At 42.5% G+C, this 18,009-nt stretch overlaps 1 protein-coding gene across 16 annotated transcripts in view; it reads left to right on the top strand.

Moving 5' to 3' along the window:
• CADPS (calcium dependent secretion activator) overlaps positions 1 to 18,009 on the top strand; it is a 481,100-nt gene that overhangs the window by 408,742 nt on the left and 54,349 nt on the right. For 13 of the 16 annotated variants that reach the window (XM_061195494.1, XM_061195498.1, XM_061195491.1 and 10 more), the window contains 2 exons: positions 2,844 to 2,918; positions 3,806 to 3,889. In XM_061195494.1, the coding sequence (XP_061051477.1) occupies positions 2,844 to 2,918; positions 3,806 to 3,889 (159 nt within the window). Of the gene's footprint in view, positions 1 to 1,949; positions 1,965 to 2,843; positions 2,919 to 3,805; positions 3,890 to 18,009 lie in introns of all 16 variants that reach the window. The other 3 variants (XM_061195496.1, XM_061195502.1, XM_061195493.1) reach the window with 1 other exon arrangement.

Here is an 18,009-nt window from a genome sequence, read left to right as displayed (position 1 = left end):
GGAGTTCATGTATTTTGTAATTACTTGAATAGGAATGGGGACTGCTTTGATACGTACCCCTTTGCCACGTGATAAGCGGGGTAGATATTCCCCTGCCCTACCACATATCCCAAAGTAGGTTTTATTTAATTCAAATTATAGTTTACATACAATAAAGTGTATATATTTTACATGAGTTTAGAGAAGTGTATACACACATGTAACCACCATGCTAATCAATTAGTAATTGTAGGAGTAATTCTGCCAGATAGCACTTCTGACTCTCTAAACCGTGTTTCCATGCGTGGTTTCATGACTTTGTTAGGTGAATATGATTTCTACATTCACAACAGGGATAATTCTAGCCCCATTGAGGAGATAAGGAAATAGACCAATAGAGATGAACATGCTCAAGTTTCCTCTAGAAGTAAGAGACAGAATAGTCCTAGCAAACACTTTTTTTTCATAAGTAGAAATTAAGAAAAGTGGAGAGGAGTGGAGATCATAATATTCACCTGGAGAGAAAGGGAGAGACAGTGGGACTACCTGGAGATTAGTGGGGACCATATTTGGCATGGGAATACTGAAGATAGGAAGAGGTGCCCATAAACCACCATGTCTCCCTATACTTCAGTGTGGATTCCTTAGAGAATGAAAAGGTTTGAGGTTCCCCCACTTCTGAAGAGAAAACCTGTTTGTCTTTGGAGAAAGAATGACATTGTTAACTCTTCAGACCAAGAGCCTCAGTCTTTCTTGGTGCAGAATGATTGCTCTTGGCTTTGTTTGCCATTTCAGCCAAGTGTTTCGAGAGATTGTTTCCTTTCTCAATGATGTTCTTTGCTTGGTTAGAAGCTTCTCATTTCATATTTCATATTATTTTGCCTGCAACTAGCTTTTCAGAGTTAGTTAAACCTTGTAGTTAATTTAATATAGGTGGATCATTTCTAGCAATTCCAAAGAAAATCTAGTGGAGTGAAGCAGTCTCCTGAGGAGGGAAAGTAAGCATGTGATTCTGGATCTTATCTCAAGACCTAAAAATGAATTTGGAGCCCCATCAATACTCCTGAAATTCTTTTGCTCTGACATCTTTCTTTGTGTTTCTAGCACAGAATTCTGCAGATAGTTTTTGCATTTACCTTGAGATTTATTGCTCTGACTGGTAAATCCTTTCACAAAGCTAACAGTAGAACCAACATGGGTCCTGATTTATCAGGACTACACAACATGGGCCATTCACTTTATTATTTTCCTCTAATCAACTAAAAGGAAAAACTAAAATGAGATGACTCATCTCTCCCTACCCTTATCTTCTCCATTATGACCTTGAACAAATAATAATATTTGAATTGCAATTATAGTTGACAAAATGTTTTCACATGTAGACCCTCAATTTCATCTTCAAAATAGATTTATGAGTCTGAGAGCAAGACTGGCAGGAAAGGACTTAGCCCTGGTTTTTTAAATAATAATAATAACAATAGTATAATGATGATAATAATAATTGAACGGACCTGCTAAATATCTTCATACAGGGTTTGCCTCATTCCCTTTCCAAAATCAGTAATTTGTACTGGCTTCCCCCCTTCTCACTGGTCCGGGGTAGTAGTAGTATTACCTGTTTTTTGTTTTTTGTTTTTACAGATGAGGAAACTGAGCTATATTTTCTTAGACATCATGACTTCTCAACTTTGCACTGGAACTTTACCTAGGTCTTCCAATTATAATCAAAATTCACCTATGGCTTTAAGTGAATTAACCTAATTCACATCCCTTTGGTTGCTTTCAATAATTCTGACTGCCAGTTATCAGAATATCAAACCACATTACTATGGCTTATTATTTCTGTATGTTTTCATAGCTTTTTGGATGGTTTGTTTAATTTTTATTTTTCTCATGTGTCCTTTTGTCCTAATTTTTATTTGCACTGTTCCTTTTTCTTTTCTATTCCTAATTAATCATCCTTCTGAAAGTTTGCTAAAGAGTGGGTAAGTGCATTTTCCTTTCCAAATATCAATGTTTGCCTTGTTATTTTTTATCATGGAAATATGGAATAATTCAAATGGATACGAAAATGATCTAATAAATATCAAGGAGCTGGCATACAGCATCTCTTGTTGAAATCGCTTTTCCTTTTTTCCTGGCATTTATAGCAGATTTTTGTTGGTGTGGGGTTGGTTTTTGCATTACTATTTAAGTTTAAGTGACAGCGGCAGTTCGAGAAATTGAAAAACTTAGCAGCCGTCTCAGGAGAGGCTGTAAACCTGGGTCTGCTTCTCCACAAATGAAGAAACTAAGGAGCTGCCACAAGGGTTCATAAAGAGACTCTTTGCCCTCACACTGAGTCAACACTTGGAGGAAGAACCCGGGTGCTCTGAGGCAGTAACCCAAAGGACCTGATGGTTTGAGAACAGTTTTTGCAAAATCAGTCAGTGCCTTGGTGAAATTCCCTTTGGAATTTGTGGCTCCCTAAGTCACATCACCCAGCAGTTTCCCAAAGATCATTTTCAGCCTCTCTATTAAATCATTGTGGTATCTTGCTTTGTAAGACCCAGATCAGCACACTGCCAGACCAGCCCTTAAGCCATCCATGCATGCTATTTGTAAATGTGTGTGTGTCTACACATATCAAAGCCAGCAAAAGCTTTGGGTGAGGAACAGTGCACCTGGTAATTGTTTTAAGAGCTTCTGATCTTTCTCCATCAAAGACCTGGAATCAGAATCTTACAGCTGCTTCTGGGACCATGGAAATAAACTGGGTCCCATGGCCAGGTTTTACTTATAAATTGCGTTGTCTAAAAATGACCTACAGATGCAATGCCATCACCTCCCAAACATGCTAATATTTGTCTTTCTGTGTTCTTTAGCATCAATACCATTCAAAAATAGATGAACTAATTGAAGAAACTGTTAAAGAAATGATAACACTCTTGGTTGCAAAGGTAACCTTCAGCTTCAGGTGAAATGTTTCATTGTGAACATTGCTCTGTTATGTCTGCATTTCCATTAAAATATGACACGTTAAAAAGTTGCGCTGGGCACTTGCATTTCTCAGGAAACAAGATCGTACGTCACCCAGCCACAGCTCCGAATGATTTTTCTGATGATTGCGAGCGTGTGAAGATGAATTGATGAAGTGGCATATGTTACCTTAATAAGAATTTGTCCCTAAATGTTGCACTAGGTTATGCAGGAAATATTTGTTTTGTTTTTCAGCCCCGACAAAGTTAGGTTTTTAAGAACAGAAAGTTACACGGTAATAAGGAATTCTGCCATCATGAAAACCCCCTTTCCGCTAGTTTCACATGCAGTGAGAGTCATAATAAAACATAAAAGTCAGATAAAGCTATTTCAGTCACCCTCATGAATTATAGAATTTTAACTAAGTAATGCTGAATGGGAAGACATTTATATTTGCCAGTGCTAAACTTCTGTTTCCCCCAAATTACTGATAAAATACAAATAAAAATAGATTGGATTAAATGTAGTGCTAATATGTAACGTAAAAACTGCTTTGCAGTTTTGGATTTTGAAAAGTGCATTTAATAATATCGCATGCTATACGCAACTCAATAATATTTTGTCACTTTGCACTTCTGTAACGCTCTATATTTGCAATCACATAATAATGAAGAGAAAGCCGAATAAGTCAGATATTTCTATGTAAAGGCAGTCTATTCCTTTCCCCAAAGACGGGAACCAAATAATAGAACTTAAAAATGATCGAGGGCTCATTGCTGGTCTCTAAGCGGTTGGGAAATGTTGCTCTTTCTTGTGAACAATCGTCGTTTGAAGTAATCATTCTTTTTCCTTTTTGCTCTTTTACTAGTTTGTTACAATCCTGGAAGGAGTGCTGGCAAAATTATCCAGATATGACGAGGGGACGTTGTTTTCTTCTTTTTTGTCATTTACCGTAAGTAAAGAACTGCTTTCTTTCCTGGTTTTTGTTCTAGTTGGGGTTTGGGTTTGGGTGTGGGGAGGGGAGCTACTGTGTCATTTTGGTTTGGGTTTGTGAATATCTGTTCATTGCACTCAACTACCAATGTATAATAAGAACACAGGGAAATAAGCAGAACATTTCATGACAACAGGTAATCCAAAATCATTCCTATTTAATTTGTGAATATATAATATGTATGTGTGTATAAGCACGTACATAGACACACACACGTACGTCTCTATATGTATGTATCCAAAGAAAGGGTTGCCGGCTATGCCCACCTGAGCTATCTCAGGGAGACCATTTAATGTTTCCCGGCTACCGTGTCCTGCAAATGAGGAAATTTAATTTTAGAGGTTACCAGTGGAGACCTACAAGTCAGATAGAGCTTGTAAATAGGTTTTATTTGGTCCTCACTGCGTCAGGTACACTTTTCTTTACTGAATTAGTTGCCCACATTTAAGCAGCAGGAGGATTCAGAGGTGTCTGTATCCCAGGGTTTCCTCATGAAGTGAACGGTCGGCAGCCCTGGGTCTGCACGTGTGCATTGCAACAGTCTACTGGAGCTCAGTCGAGTAGTCCGCACAGACCAGACATGTGTTTGCCAGTTTCCTGTAACCCCCCTCCTGGCTGTTCCGCTCATTCCCCTACCTGCCTGGGCTTGGGGACACTGGAGTTCACAACCTCTGGAGCAGATGATCCAATCTGTACACGTTCTGGAGAGCTCTAATTCTGTGCCAGAACTGGGCATGCGCATGGAAGTGAGTTAGGTCGTGGGCAGAAGCCAGCCTAGTTCTCTGTAGGTAAGTGATCAGTGGAGACGGTCGCTGTAAATGGGCTGCCTCAGGGGCCCAGTTCTCCCATCCTTCTGTGCTAGGCAGGCCCTGCAGCTGTGTGCCTTCTTGCCCTTTCTGTTAGCAGGGTTCTTGCTGGCTCTAAGACCAGCTGTTTTCCTCTAACAATGCCGTAAGAAAGGCGATCAATTTAGGACCCACTATCTATGGGTCTTTAAAGCAGCCTTACTATCTATGGGTCTTTAAAACATGTCTTCTAGGAGATGAAGAATCTCCTAGAGAGGCATTGAATGCCAAGGCAAAGCCCAGCACGGGCCAGGGAGTAGCACATGATCATCTTTGGAATCCAGTAGAACCGGGTTCAAATCCCATTACCTATCTTAACCAGCTGTGTGATCTAGAGAGGTGTCTCATCCTCTCTGAGCCTGAGTTTGGTTTTGATTTTGGTTTGTAGGAGGCATGCCATTGTGTCCTTTTGTTTTTGGTTTATGTATATGTGTGTTACGTGTGGTCAACTACCAATGTTGTATAGGAGTGGGGAGTAGATAATATCTTCCTTGATGCGCTATTGTGAGGATAATCACAAGAGTGGAAGAGCTTCGCATGGTCCTCAATAAATGGCAGCTATTATTAATAAAAGACAACTAAGATGATTATTATACAATGCAAACATACATGCCATGCACATAAGTTCTTCCCAAATATACCCCTACTTTGGTCTTTCCCTAACCCACACATTAGATTTCCTGGGAATTAAGGGAAATGTAGACAGAAAACATTCAAAACAATTTTTAGATTGTATGTGTATGCACATTATCTACATGCCCAGCTTGTTTTGATATACAGCTCTGACCTTCCCAAATATAAGGATTGAACTCAATCCTGGAAGTGTGATGGCCTTGGTCTCTGGAATTTATTGGCAAAGGTGGGGTGGGAAGAGGATGGTGACAATAGGAATTCTATTTGATTCACTCAGTAGAACCACCCGTAATGTGTCAGAGCTGAAAGGAAACGTATCCAACCCACTTTTTTTTTTTTTTAAATATTTATTTATTTATTTATTTGGTTGCACTGGGTCCTAGTTGCGGCACGTGGGCTCCTTAGTTGCGGCAGGCGGGCTCCTTAGTTGCGGCATGCATGTGGGATCTAGTTCCCTGACCAGGGGTGGAACCCGGGACCCCTGCACTGGGAGTGCAGTCTTATCCACTGTGCCACCAGGGAAGTCCCCAACCCACTTCTTTGACAAACAAAAAAAAAAACAAGGGACAGAGAGGGGGAGTAATCTGTCTAAGGTCACACAGCAATGGGAAGAATGGGGACAGGAACCCAGGTCTTCTGCCAGCTTCTCCCCACCACTGAACAGCTTCCTGGAGAGAGTGGGATTCAGCTGGCAATTGCCTGTCACTAGAAGGCAGATGGGCAAATGAGTGGGGAAGATTCATAAAGAAGGATTCAGGGCACATGAGTGGGAAATATTAGAAAATCGTTCATTCCTCAGTGAAGTCATGGAAATGGTAAAAAGAGGCAGAATTAAAGGCAGCTTTTCTGGAAAACATTCCCCTGACACCCACAAAAGATACCACTTTCTTTGAGTCTTCATTTTGAGCAACTGTTTTTACTGCACTGGATTTGAACCAGTGCAAACCAGAAAAGCCCCTCTGCTCTTTCTTGAGCAGAATTCAATCCGCCAAGGGCCCACCCTAATTCCCGACCTTCCAAGGGAACTAGTGAAAGGTGGCAGCGGGGGGCGGCGATATCAAGGACATGGGGCCAGGGATATTCTCACGGGAGGATTAGAAACAAAGAAGACCTAGCGTAGCCCATGCAGGAGTTTTCAAGCCGAAATTCTCATCCTCTCATCTCCCTTTTCGGAGACATTTTACAGCCGCACAGCCTGCCTCGTGAAGCCCCCATAACCACGGAACACTTTGGGGCTGTTGCTGGGCCTGTGACTTCCCTTCCTTAGTGACACTTCTCCCACGTACTTGGCTACCCCAAGGCCAAAAGCACCCACTTATCATTTGCAGCCTGTGTTCTCATCCCTGCTGGTGTTCCAGTGTTGGAGAAGGCGAGCTCTGCTGAGAGATGGCAGGAACTTCTCCACACGTGGATCCGGAGCCTGCCCAAATTCTAAAGGGCCTTTGAAGACTTCCTGCAGCCCAGTGGTATTAATTACCCCGGAGAGGGGTGGAGGTATAAGGGGAGAGCGGAAGCAGCAGGTATCGCGGAAAGAGCCTTGAAATCGAGGATCAGAGAACCAGCTGTGGGTCCTGGGACCCCGGACAAAGGCATAGAGATGGTGCCGACACGCTGGCAGGATCTCCTTCACTCCGCTCCCATTTCTGATTCAATTCTTCAAGTATTACTGTGCACTTACCATGTCCCCACCTCAGCGGGGCTGCCAAGTCTGAGCCGTGTGCTCTGCCCCCCAGAAAGCTGACAAGTACTGACAAATATGCCACCCTTTCCCCCTCTTTCTCCTGCTGAGCGCCTCCTTTCCTGGGTGGGCTTGATTTCGTGGTCCAAGCCAGACATTTTGGAAAACGTCTGCAGTGGCACAGAGCAGGCAGGAATATTTATTTCTCGTCTCCATCTGCATTGCTTCCTCTCTTGGAGAGGAGCTGGGGGGGAGGAGGGAGGAGGAGATGTGGCTTCTCCGTGCCAGCCCGAGAGGCGCCCAAGCGCACCCCTCCTCTCCTCCATCCCCAGCTCCAGCAGCAGTAGCAGCAGCCTGGGATTTAGGGAGGTTCGCCTTTCGAACTTTTGAAAGATCAGCCCAGTTGGAAGTCACAATTAGCAACTATCCGCCCATTCCCCCCACCCCCCCAACTGCAAGACGTGCTTTTGTGCGGGTTGCGTGCTTGGAAGAATCCCTGTCTTTGTGGGTAGCCTCGCACTGTTCTTTTAGGAGGCCAAGAAGGGGGGACAAGCAGGTGTCCAGGTCGCCCTCCCAGCAAGTTTAAATCCTTTCCTCGGTCCTATCCAGGTGTTACCAAATACGCTGTTTCTGGAATCTGTTTGTTCGTTCGTTCGTTCATTCATTCACCCAACATATATTTACCAAGCACCTATGGGTTGTGGATTGTGCCAGGTGCTAGAGACCCAGCAGTGAGCAAGGACGATGTATTCTTTGTCCTTTTGGAGCTTACATTTAGGAAAGGAGACGGAATTAAAAAGGAAAGAAAATTGTAGAGTCAGACACTGCAGTACAGACCACAAACTAGAGACAGAGAGAAGGGAGTGGGTGGGGCGCGGCGTTCCTTCAGCCACGATGGTCCTGGACGGTCTCTCCAAGGAGGAGACATGGGGGCCGAAACTTAAAGGGGCCAGCCATTGGTAAAGAGGAGGGGAGAACCTTCTGGACAGAACAGCAGCTACAGTGGCCATGTGGCAGGAAAGCAGGAGGCATTTTTGCAGAACATTTTGAAAGGAGCACGAACGGGATTTAGGGATTGAGTGGACGTTGAGGGTAAAGATTCAATTGGAGGAGGCAAAGGTGGAAGGCTCGTGAACCGTGATGTATCAAGAGCTCAGCTGAGCTGAATGAGTCCTGAGAGTCGGTGGGATACCGCGAGAAAAGGCATCGTGGTGTGGGGAGACCTGGGACAGGACCCCAGCTCTGCCCCTCCTCAAGGAGTGGTGTGACCTGGAACATGGGACCACCCTTTGGCTTTTAGTTCCCCTCAGTGGCTATGTTAGATGAATTCGGAAGTGCAAAATAGCTATAAGAGCTTCAGCTCCTATCCTTTAAGCACTTGCTAAGTGCCTGGCACTGGGCTAAGTGCTTTAAATATATTTTTTCTCGTTGAATCCTCTGAGTAATCCCACTCCAACAAGGCTCTCCTGCAGATGATGGAACTGAGGCTCCAAGAGGGAAAGGCCTCCAGCTCGAGTAGCCTCCTATCTCCCTCTAAACTCTGGAGCCTCCAAAAAAAAGTGAAAATGTGGGAGGATGCTCTATCTGCCCCTAGCAGATAGAACAATTACATCAAATTCCCTGAAGCCCCCTAGAATTTACCTAAGATCCCTCCATCATCCACATCCATTTGAGATGGTCACAACATAGCATGGAAGCCACTCGGTTCAGGAAGAATAAAACCCATGTTAGGGCTGTCAGGGACCCAAATCCCATGGTCTGTCCGTTCTCCTAGGTCTCAAATTACCCTCATTCACCCTTTTTTTTCTTTTTGCCAGCATTTTAATTGTTCTGCCACTTAGAAATGAAATGAAGTAGACATGCTTCTTTTCCTACTAGAATCTGAGACCAGGGCTGGTATCAGTGTAGATCAAGCAGCATGGACTGCTTTGGTGCAGAGCTCTTTTTTTTTTTTAAGATTTTTATTTATGTGGACCATTTTGAAAGTCTTTATTGAATTCGTTACAATATTGCTTCTGTTTTATGTTTTAGTTTTTTGGCTGGGAGGCATGTGGGATCTTAGCTCCCTGACCAGGGATCAAACCCGCACCCCCTGCATTGGAAGGCGAAGTCTTAACCACTGGACTTCCAGGGAAGTCCCGGTGCAGAGCTCTTGATGACAGGCCAGAGAACAAGACTGCCACCTTGGTCAAAGGCCAGAACTGGATCAAGGGAATTCACTTCTGTCCACAGAACATTTTGGTCAGGAAGCAGTTCAAATGGTAGAGTCGGGTGGGTGTTGATAGTGATTTGTTAGTGTTATTTCTGATGGTGTTCCATTTTTGCTGTGGCCTCAGGGAATGCCCAGCATGGGAGAAATGGCTTTTTTATAGTGTGGGCTGGTGATGGCGGTGTAGACAGAGAGGTCTTGGTTCACCCTCAGAGGGTAACCTCATCAAATTATCAGATGCTGAAATCATGTGATTCAAGTCATTTGGCTTCTACACTTCAGAGTGGAGGTGGCTGCCTTGGACAGAAGCACCAACCATGGTAGTAAACACTTACATTTATTGAACATACTATGTGCCAGGTACTGTGCTAAGTGATTTACATACATTTTCTCATCAGATCCTCACAAGCAGCCTATGTAATAGATATGATGATTATCCCCATTTTACAGATGAGGGAAGTTGAGTAATGTGTCCAAAGTTACACAGCTTCTGAGATTCCACCTTAGATTTACTGCTTTATTGTCGCCAGAATGTTAGTCCTCATAGAAGCCCAGAAACCCAGAGATGAAGTCAATTAGTGACTCTTCCCAGAACCATCCACTAACTGTGATCATTCCTGAGGGAAAGAATCATCTATTTTTCACATCTTACCAGCAAAAATATTTTATAATTTACCCACCAGCCAATCAGTTTTGCAGTAAAACTAAAGGAGTAGACATCCAGAATCTCCCCACTTCTTTACGCTTTCCACATAATCTTTCATTTTATGCTACTCTGTTCAACACATGTTTGTGGAGTTCCTACTATTTGCTGGGCACTGGAATCTTAGCACTGAATGAGAGGGACAATGCCTTTTATTGTACATTCTCATGAGGGAGACATATTCTCATCAAGTAATTTACAAGCATGGCAATTATTCAGAAAGAGAGAAGTAGCTGATGCAATGGAACCATAGCCCAAAGGGACCCAACCTCATCTGGGAGGACATGGAGGAAAGGCATTTGAGCTGAGATCTAACAGATGAGTAAAATTTCACCTGGCAAAGAAGAAAACAAAGAATGTTCCAAGGTACGAAGACTTGGAGAAGAAAGGGAAGGTCTAGTACATTCTGGAAACGGGCAGTTCATTGTGACTCAGGGCAAGGCCAGAGCAAAAGGAGGAAAATGACAGAGATGGAGTTAAGGAGCTAGTCTGGAGCCTGGTCATGAAGGACCTTGCCCGTGGTTATGGAAGTTAAGGGTTTACATGGGAACATTATGAAAATTGATCCCAATGGAGAAGTTAAGAGAGGTCATAGACAGACCAGCTACCTGCTACAAGCTGGAGTTGGGTTTGTGGTCTTCTAATTTTGAAGATTCGAGCCACCAGTGGAAGGCAAGACTTATGTCGTCTAATGTATTTTGTTCACATGGACCAAACAAAAACACCGGACCCTGAAACGCTCAAGAACTATAAAGCACTGATCTGCCACGTCTTCTACAGACTTCTTTCATCAGCCGCTTCCCAGTTTTTCAGAACTTGACATCCACTTTGGGGTCTATGACAGATAATTTTATCACCTAGTAGGACATCATCTTTCTTTCCAGTTCATGCCTTGAAAACACAGCTGACAATTAACATACCTGCTGTCCAAGGCAACGCTTCAGAAGCTTTCAGAAGGAAAAAAAAAAAAAGCATCCAAAGTCAACCATTTCCCTTAATATTCTTTAGCAAACATATAAATGTCATTCAAAATGAACGTAAGACAGACACAGTATTTTCTTTAGACTGTGAGGCACTGAACTACAGGGTCGTAGAAATGTCAGCTATGAAAGAAATACCTAACGAACATGCACACGGCTTCAAACAGGAAATAATTGTTCCGAAATTAAAAGATAGAGATTCTGACCTGACCTCCGAGCCATATGCAGTGGGAAGCTTATCACCAGAAAGGTAGAGGGAGAGATGTGATTGTGAAGCCCAGACTTACAGACATGTGAGCACATTATTGAACATTTGTGAGTCAGTTTCTTCAACTCTAGAGTGGGGATGCTAATACCTGCTTCAGGGAGTCGAGGGGACAAATAGATACAAAGAGAGCATTGGCCTTGCATGGTACCTGCCATGTTGTGAGGGCCCCATAAATAGCCATTCTTAACCTTCCTTCAGCTTAAACCTGTTGGAAGGTTTAAATGACCCTAGTGCTTTTAACCAACAATTTTCTCACTGGTTCAGTCCTTAGCATAGTATCATTTCTCCTAAGCAACCCAAACTATTATCCGTAACAGGAGCAACCAAAACTCTCTTACAACTTCTATTTCAGCACATTCTCATATTCAAAAATTTGATTCATCAAAGACATTTTCCGTTAAGTTTAGCGTGCTTTTAGCATTTCATGCTTTAATTCTTCAAGAACTTTGCATGCATACATAGTCTCTAGAATACCTCTCTATTAATCAAAATAGGTGTTTTACCAGAATTGAAGGTCCCCTTTTCCAAGCATATGTTAAATTGAACCAGGTTTATTTCAACATGCACCAAGGTTACTTGCTTTTCCAGTTCTGCCCCTTACCGGGGTATAATCTTGGACAGATTAATTGACTTCTTACCTCAGTTTACTGACCTATAAACTGGGAATAATAATGAGACCTATATTATGTGGTATTGTTAGAAATAAGTGAGAAAAATATTATATACCTGGAATGGGATAAGCATTCAATACTTGTTTTAATATTGTTATGATTGTGGTTGTTCCTGTGGTTATATCACTGAGTATTAGAATCAGTTAATCAGCCACCATGTTTTAAATGACTGCTCTATGTAAATTATTGAGCTAGAGCTGTAGATGGGGAAAGACTTTAAAAAAAAAAAAAAAAAGACCTTATCTCTGTTATCTGGAAGTTACTATCTAGAGTACATACAACAGAAGAAACTTTGGAGATTTTCTGGTCCAGTGTTTCCGGTGATGTGCTCAGTTCCTACCTGCTGTTCAGAGCCAATTCTTTGCAACTCTTTTCATGTCCAGATTTAGTGATGTCCTGTTGGTAGCTTAAAATTGACCAGAGTCAAAGTATTTGCACCATGGAAATTGGCAAACTCTGCCAAACAAGGCTGTTGCTTCTCCTTCTTCCCCTTCCTCCTCTCCTTCTCCTCCTCCTTCTTTTTGACAGCCTTTTTCCTAGCATATCACTGAGTGTTTTCCAAGCATGGGATATATACCACACGTTACCTGAGAGAATGTTAGATGCGGCAACAACTCAGTATTAAATAGCACCAATCAAATTGTGAGAGGGTTATTTTTAAATTTTATTTCCTTCCTTATCCTTCTATCAAGGAGAAAGTTTCCTTTGAGGGCTTATCTTCCTCTCACACTTCTCTAAAATTTCAAATCTTCATGTCTAATGAAGAGAAAGAGAGAGAGTGAGCAGGCCTCAGGCTCCGCACCCTCCGCAGGCAACCCTGCCTACCTAGGAAGTAATAACGTCGTTGTATTGGGTTGGCCAAAAAGTTCGCTCGGCTTTTTCCATAATGCCAACCTAATATTTAAGTTGTATTTATTTTTATGCTTCTCTTATTGAGAGTGATATTGAGTTTCCATGTATGGTAGTTACACCAAGTTTCTTTTTATAATTAAGTATTTTTAAAAGAGAGCCAATTTAAAGGAAAACATTAAGTAAATAAGTAAATAGAGTACAGATGGCACATGGGCAATAGCCCAAATCAGGAAGGTGGTATTGATGCCGGAAGTTTGGGAAGTTGTAATACATTCTAGCCACCCCATTTTGCAGCTGTATAAACTGAGGCCAGGGAAGGAAAATGACTTGAACCACTCGTTTCGTCACAGAACCCAGACCTCCTATCCAATCCATGTGTTTGTTTTCCCCACTCTTTACCTGAGCTGAGCGGGGTAGGGGGGAAGAAGAAAAAAAAAAAAAACCTCTCCACTCTGTAGCAGATCTAGGCTGGCTACAGGAGACAAGTTGTCACTGGCAACGGTGATGTAAACAATCTATATCCTTGAGTTCAGTCTGAGGCAGGTGTGGGGAGAAGAGGAGGGCAGCAGGGCTGACAGGTGGTCCCTTCGTGCAGAAACATTAATGTTCAGTAATGACGGTACAAGCCTCATTGGCTTCGCACCCGGGCCATGCGGAAGCAGGGGCACGAGTAAGACATGGTCCTTGGTCTCTTCCAGCTTGCATTCGATTGGGCTTCTTAGTGTTGAGAGACGTTTATAAGGCAAAGCAAAACCTAAAAATGCCAGAGGTGGGCAAAGCACCCGCCCCCCACTCCACTTATAATCAAATAAAAATAAGCCTTCATGCCTGCTTCGAGATTTTACAAAATTAAAACTTTCCAATTTGCCCTTCCGAGTTTCTCCTAAAATGAGAGGATGCCGTGTAAATAGGCAATGGAAGAGCAGCCCAGCATCCTTCAGAGGGTACACACCCCAGAGTCCAACAGACCCACATTCACGTACCAACTTCACAGTGCTGCCAGCTTTTATCTTGCAGGAAGTCACTAAACCTCTCTGAGCCTCAGTTTCCTCATCTGTAAATGGTGATAATCATCATGCCCCCCTCTGTGAGGGTTAATTACTAATAAATCACTTAGCCTCGTGCCAGCCAAATAATAAGCATGCAACCATTGTTAAATCTCAGCAGCATTAAAAGGGTAGGTTTGGAGGGGCCCTTGAGCCTTGCAGAAATCCTCTCTGGGAATGAAGTGTTGGGAGAGAAATGAGGGAGAGTGGAAAGAAAAACAGGTCTACTTCAATCAGGCATCTGTTCGGAAGCCCCAGGGGGGGAGAAGAGAGATGAGAACATACACTTCCTGGACCCAGTCTCGGAGCCCAGTACCCTGAGCAACGGGAGACGAGAACAATTCTCCTTGTTAATGAGGCTGCGGCTCCTAATCAGCGCGTGGAACAGAACGCTTTTGCTTAATAGAGATCATTTCCCTGCCTCTTGCCCAACTCCCCAGCAGTGCCAGCAGCTCTTTGTTTAATGAAAGGTGGGGACTTTGAGTAGTGTGGTGGGATGGGCTGGAGGAGGTATTATTACCCTCATTACTATGATAATAGTTTAATCACAATCAATATTTATGAACATGCACAGAAGCCGTGCAATCAACCAGCAGCCCTGCAACTCATGTTCTTGCCTAAGGATGCTTTCCAGGAAAGCCTGGGCTCTCTCCCACCTTTCCCCAGCCCCTCTGAAGCTCTACAGTGGTCCTCAGAGGTCATTTCAGAATATCAATGATGGTTACATCAGTCATTACGTATGAGGTCTTGTGGTAATCGGTGAATAAAATCGTAATGTAACTCTTTTTGCTTTTCAAAGTACATCCATAAGCTATTGTCTGGATTTTATCTTCAGACTTCGGTAAATTATCTTGTAAAAAAGGTAGGGCAGGGTAGGAGAAGGCATAATGCCGTAGTGAATCTTTTGAAGTCAGATCCATTCGGGTTCAAATGCTAGCTCTACCCCTTCTTAGCTGTGTTCCCTGGGGGAAGAAACTTAACCTCTCTGAGACACAGTTCCTTCATTTGTAAAATGAGAAGACAAGTTCTTAAAAGAATTGAATAAGTTAGTGTAAATCAGGCATTTAGTCATTGGTAAATGCATCCATATTTTTATATATGACTATATATCAGGTATTAATTATTTCTATGTTGTCTATGAGAAAACTAAACAATTGCTGTTCCAAAGTTCATATAGTCAATCACTGAAGGAACAGTAGTGAGAGTCCACACTTAGAATCCAATATTCTCTTTCTATTATCTGGGAAAAAAAATATTAACCCTGGTTCCATTTATAGGCAATTTAGAGAAATTTTATTTTAAAACATTTTTATGCTTAACTCTTTCAAATATGAATCACATTTTGAAAGCCAGAGATTATCTTTCTGAGCAATGACCATCTGATCACCCACCCATAAAAAATTTTTGGTATCACAGTTCCTACATCTGTAAAAACAGTATTTATAAAATCTGGCCCTCTTAAAAAGGAAAGCAAGAGAAGATGGCCTCACAGTGAATGTGCATCTATGCAGCATGTACACGGTGCTGACACGGGCACAGCATTTCACAGTTGGCCGGAAACACCCTTGATCTTCAGCAAGCATCGAAAACATTTCAACCTCTCTGGTGGCAGAGCTCTGGGAATCCGTCACACTGTCTGTGACTCCAGATCTACTTCAAGGGTTGTGTTTTTCTCCAGTGCTCAGAAATTGTTGGAAAGGGCTTTCACTGTAATTGTTACTTGGCCCCAAGCAAGAGCCACCGAGGTTTGCTCAACTGCTCACCCGCACACACAGTCCCAGTACATCCACCCACTGGCACATTCTGTCTCCCCCAAGCCATCAGTCCCTTGGTTGGCACTTAACAAATTTATTCCTCTTCCCAAGATGCACTTAGAGCATCCAGATTATGTATTGGGGAGGGGGAGGTGGTTTGCTACATTTTGCTTCTCAGAATCATGATTTCTGTCAAGCAAAAACCTTGAAGAAGTTACCCTGGAAAAGATACATTCTTCCCGCAAATGCTAGAATGCTGAAAATTCTATCACTTGTTTTGTTCTTTTTGCAATAACTTTTTATGAAAGAAATATACATACGTGGTTAAAATGTGAAATAGTACAGAAACACAATAATTATTTTTTAAAAAGCAACAGTTCTCTGTCCCATCCCTTTCCATCCTCAGTCCCTTACCCCAGAAGGGACCCTTGCAAACAAGTTTGCTTTTATCTTCCTAGCTCTAAGTACTGTTCTTATACTGCAGTTTCTTGGTTTATCGATCATAGAGATGATTTACCTCCCTGCTGTAGTACAATAGATACTCACTTTGCCCTCTCCACTTTCCACCCCCCATCCTGTTACAGTTGCATCAGTATTACCAGTCACTTTACATAGTACCCATCCACCTTTAGTTCTTGTTTCATCCACAAGACGAGGCTCTTGACACCCATGTCCTTTTCCTTCCCCTGCTGCTTCTTCCAGCTGATCTCTTGTTCTAACATGGGAACTGAATGACACACCTCTTCATTCTTATCACTGAAAAATGTAATAACCTATATTTACGAATGTGTCTTGAGTCTAGACCAGCACTGTCCAATAGAACTTTCTCTAGTGATGGAAATTTTCTATATCTGAACTGTCTAATACGGTAGCCACCAGCCACCTGTACTTGAAATGTGACTAGTTCAACTAAAAAGTTGGATTTTTAATCGCATTTTGTTTTCATTTATTTAAATATAAATAGTCACTTGTAGCTGTCCGATAGTGCCAGACCAAGCTTAATATACAAGCCTAACTACCTAAAGCAACTTGATTTTCCAGCAGAAATGATACTAATAGCTGACGCATAGTTCTTACTTACTATGCCCCAGGAACTATTCTAGAAATTCACTTAATAACCCAGCAACTCTATGAAGAGTACTATTATGACCATTTTATAGATGAGGAAAGTAAGGCATGGAAAAGTGAAGTAAATTGTCTAGTAAGTGTTGGATCTAGAATTTGGCCCTACACCATCCAACCCCAGAGTCTGTGCTCTCAGCCATTTCCCTGCACTGCCTCTAATCCCCATTAGAAATGACCGCGTCCTTTTTCAGGTATTTCCATTCTGCTGATTAATGATGTGCTCGTGCTTCTCCCATGTTACTGGCCTGAGCGATGCTTATCATTGGGGCTATGTGCATTTAGATAGAACCCTGCCCATTCCATTTGTGCCACAAAAAAAAAGAGAGCATGAAAACTGGAGGCTGTGGAAAAATATGGGCAAACGTAGGCACTCAGGGCAAATTAGCTGATTTTGCCAGTAGAGTAGAAAGGCTGTTCCTTTGGAGTGCAATTCCAACAGTAGTAATAGCAGCTAGCACGTACTGAGGACTTGCCATGTCCTTTATTCTGCCCCTGTATGTGTATCATCTTCATTAATCCTCACAACAGCACAGAGAGGTACAGATGATGAGGCTGCATCTCGAAGGTACTGGGAATATTAAAGGAGGTGGTTCATAAGAAACAGTGAAAACAGTGCCTGGCACAGGGTAAATAAGCAACACATGCTGCCTATTGTAATCCTGATATTTCATCGCCAAGTCTACCCACTGGTGCCTGCTACATTGTCTGGTACCTGTGTGAACGGTCTCTATCTCTATTGTTTTTTCCCTTTCCCTGATACTGTCATTTTTCCTGGAGCCTCATTTCCAGAGCTCTTATTAATACTAAGATATTAATAGCCTTTTGTTTTACTGCTAGAGTATTTATAAACTTTTCAAGGTGTGGGAAGTGTTTCCTATTCCACATCCTTCCTAGCACCTGCCTCATACACCATCTAAGAGTCGTATGTCTGGAAGGAATCAGGGGAAAACATTTAGCTCTGTGCCCTATTATAATAGGTAAGGACAGGAGGCCAACAGGTTAGACAAGTAGTCAGTCAACTAGTTAATGGTCGTATTAAGATGAGAAATTTACATTTTATGATTCTTCCCCTATCCCCCACCCCAATGGCTCCTCCTCTAGTCCAGAGGTCAGAAAATTTCTTCTGGAAAGAGGCAGATAGTCAATATTTTTCACTTTACAAGCCACATAGTCTCTGTCACAGAGACTCAGCCTCCTCCCTTGTAGCGTGAAAGCAGCTATCGACAAGATGTAAATGAATAGGCATGGCTGTGTTCCAATAAAACTTTATTGATGGACACGGAAATGTCAATTTCCTGTAATGTTCACATGTCA

The sequence above is a fragment of the Eubalaena glacialis genome, chromosome 7, assembly GCF_028564815.1.
Source record: "Eubalaena glacialis isolate mEubGla1 chromosome 7, mEubGla1.1.hap2.+ XY, whole genome shotgun sequence".
NCBI lineage: Eukaryota > Metazoa > Chordata > Mammalia > Artiodactyla > Balaenidae > Eubalaena > Eubalaena glacialis.
Note: the sequence above shows the minus strand (reverse complement) of the source record. Positions and strands in the feature narration are given on the sequence as shown.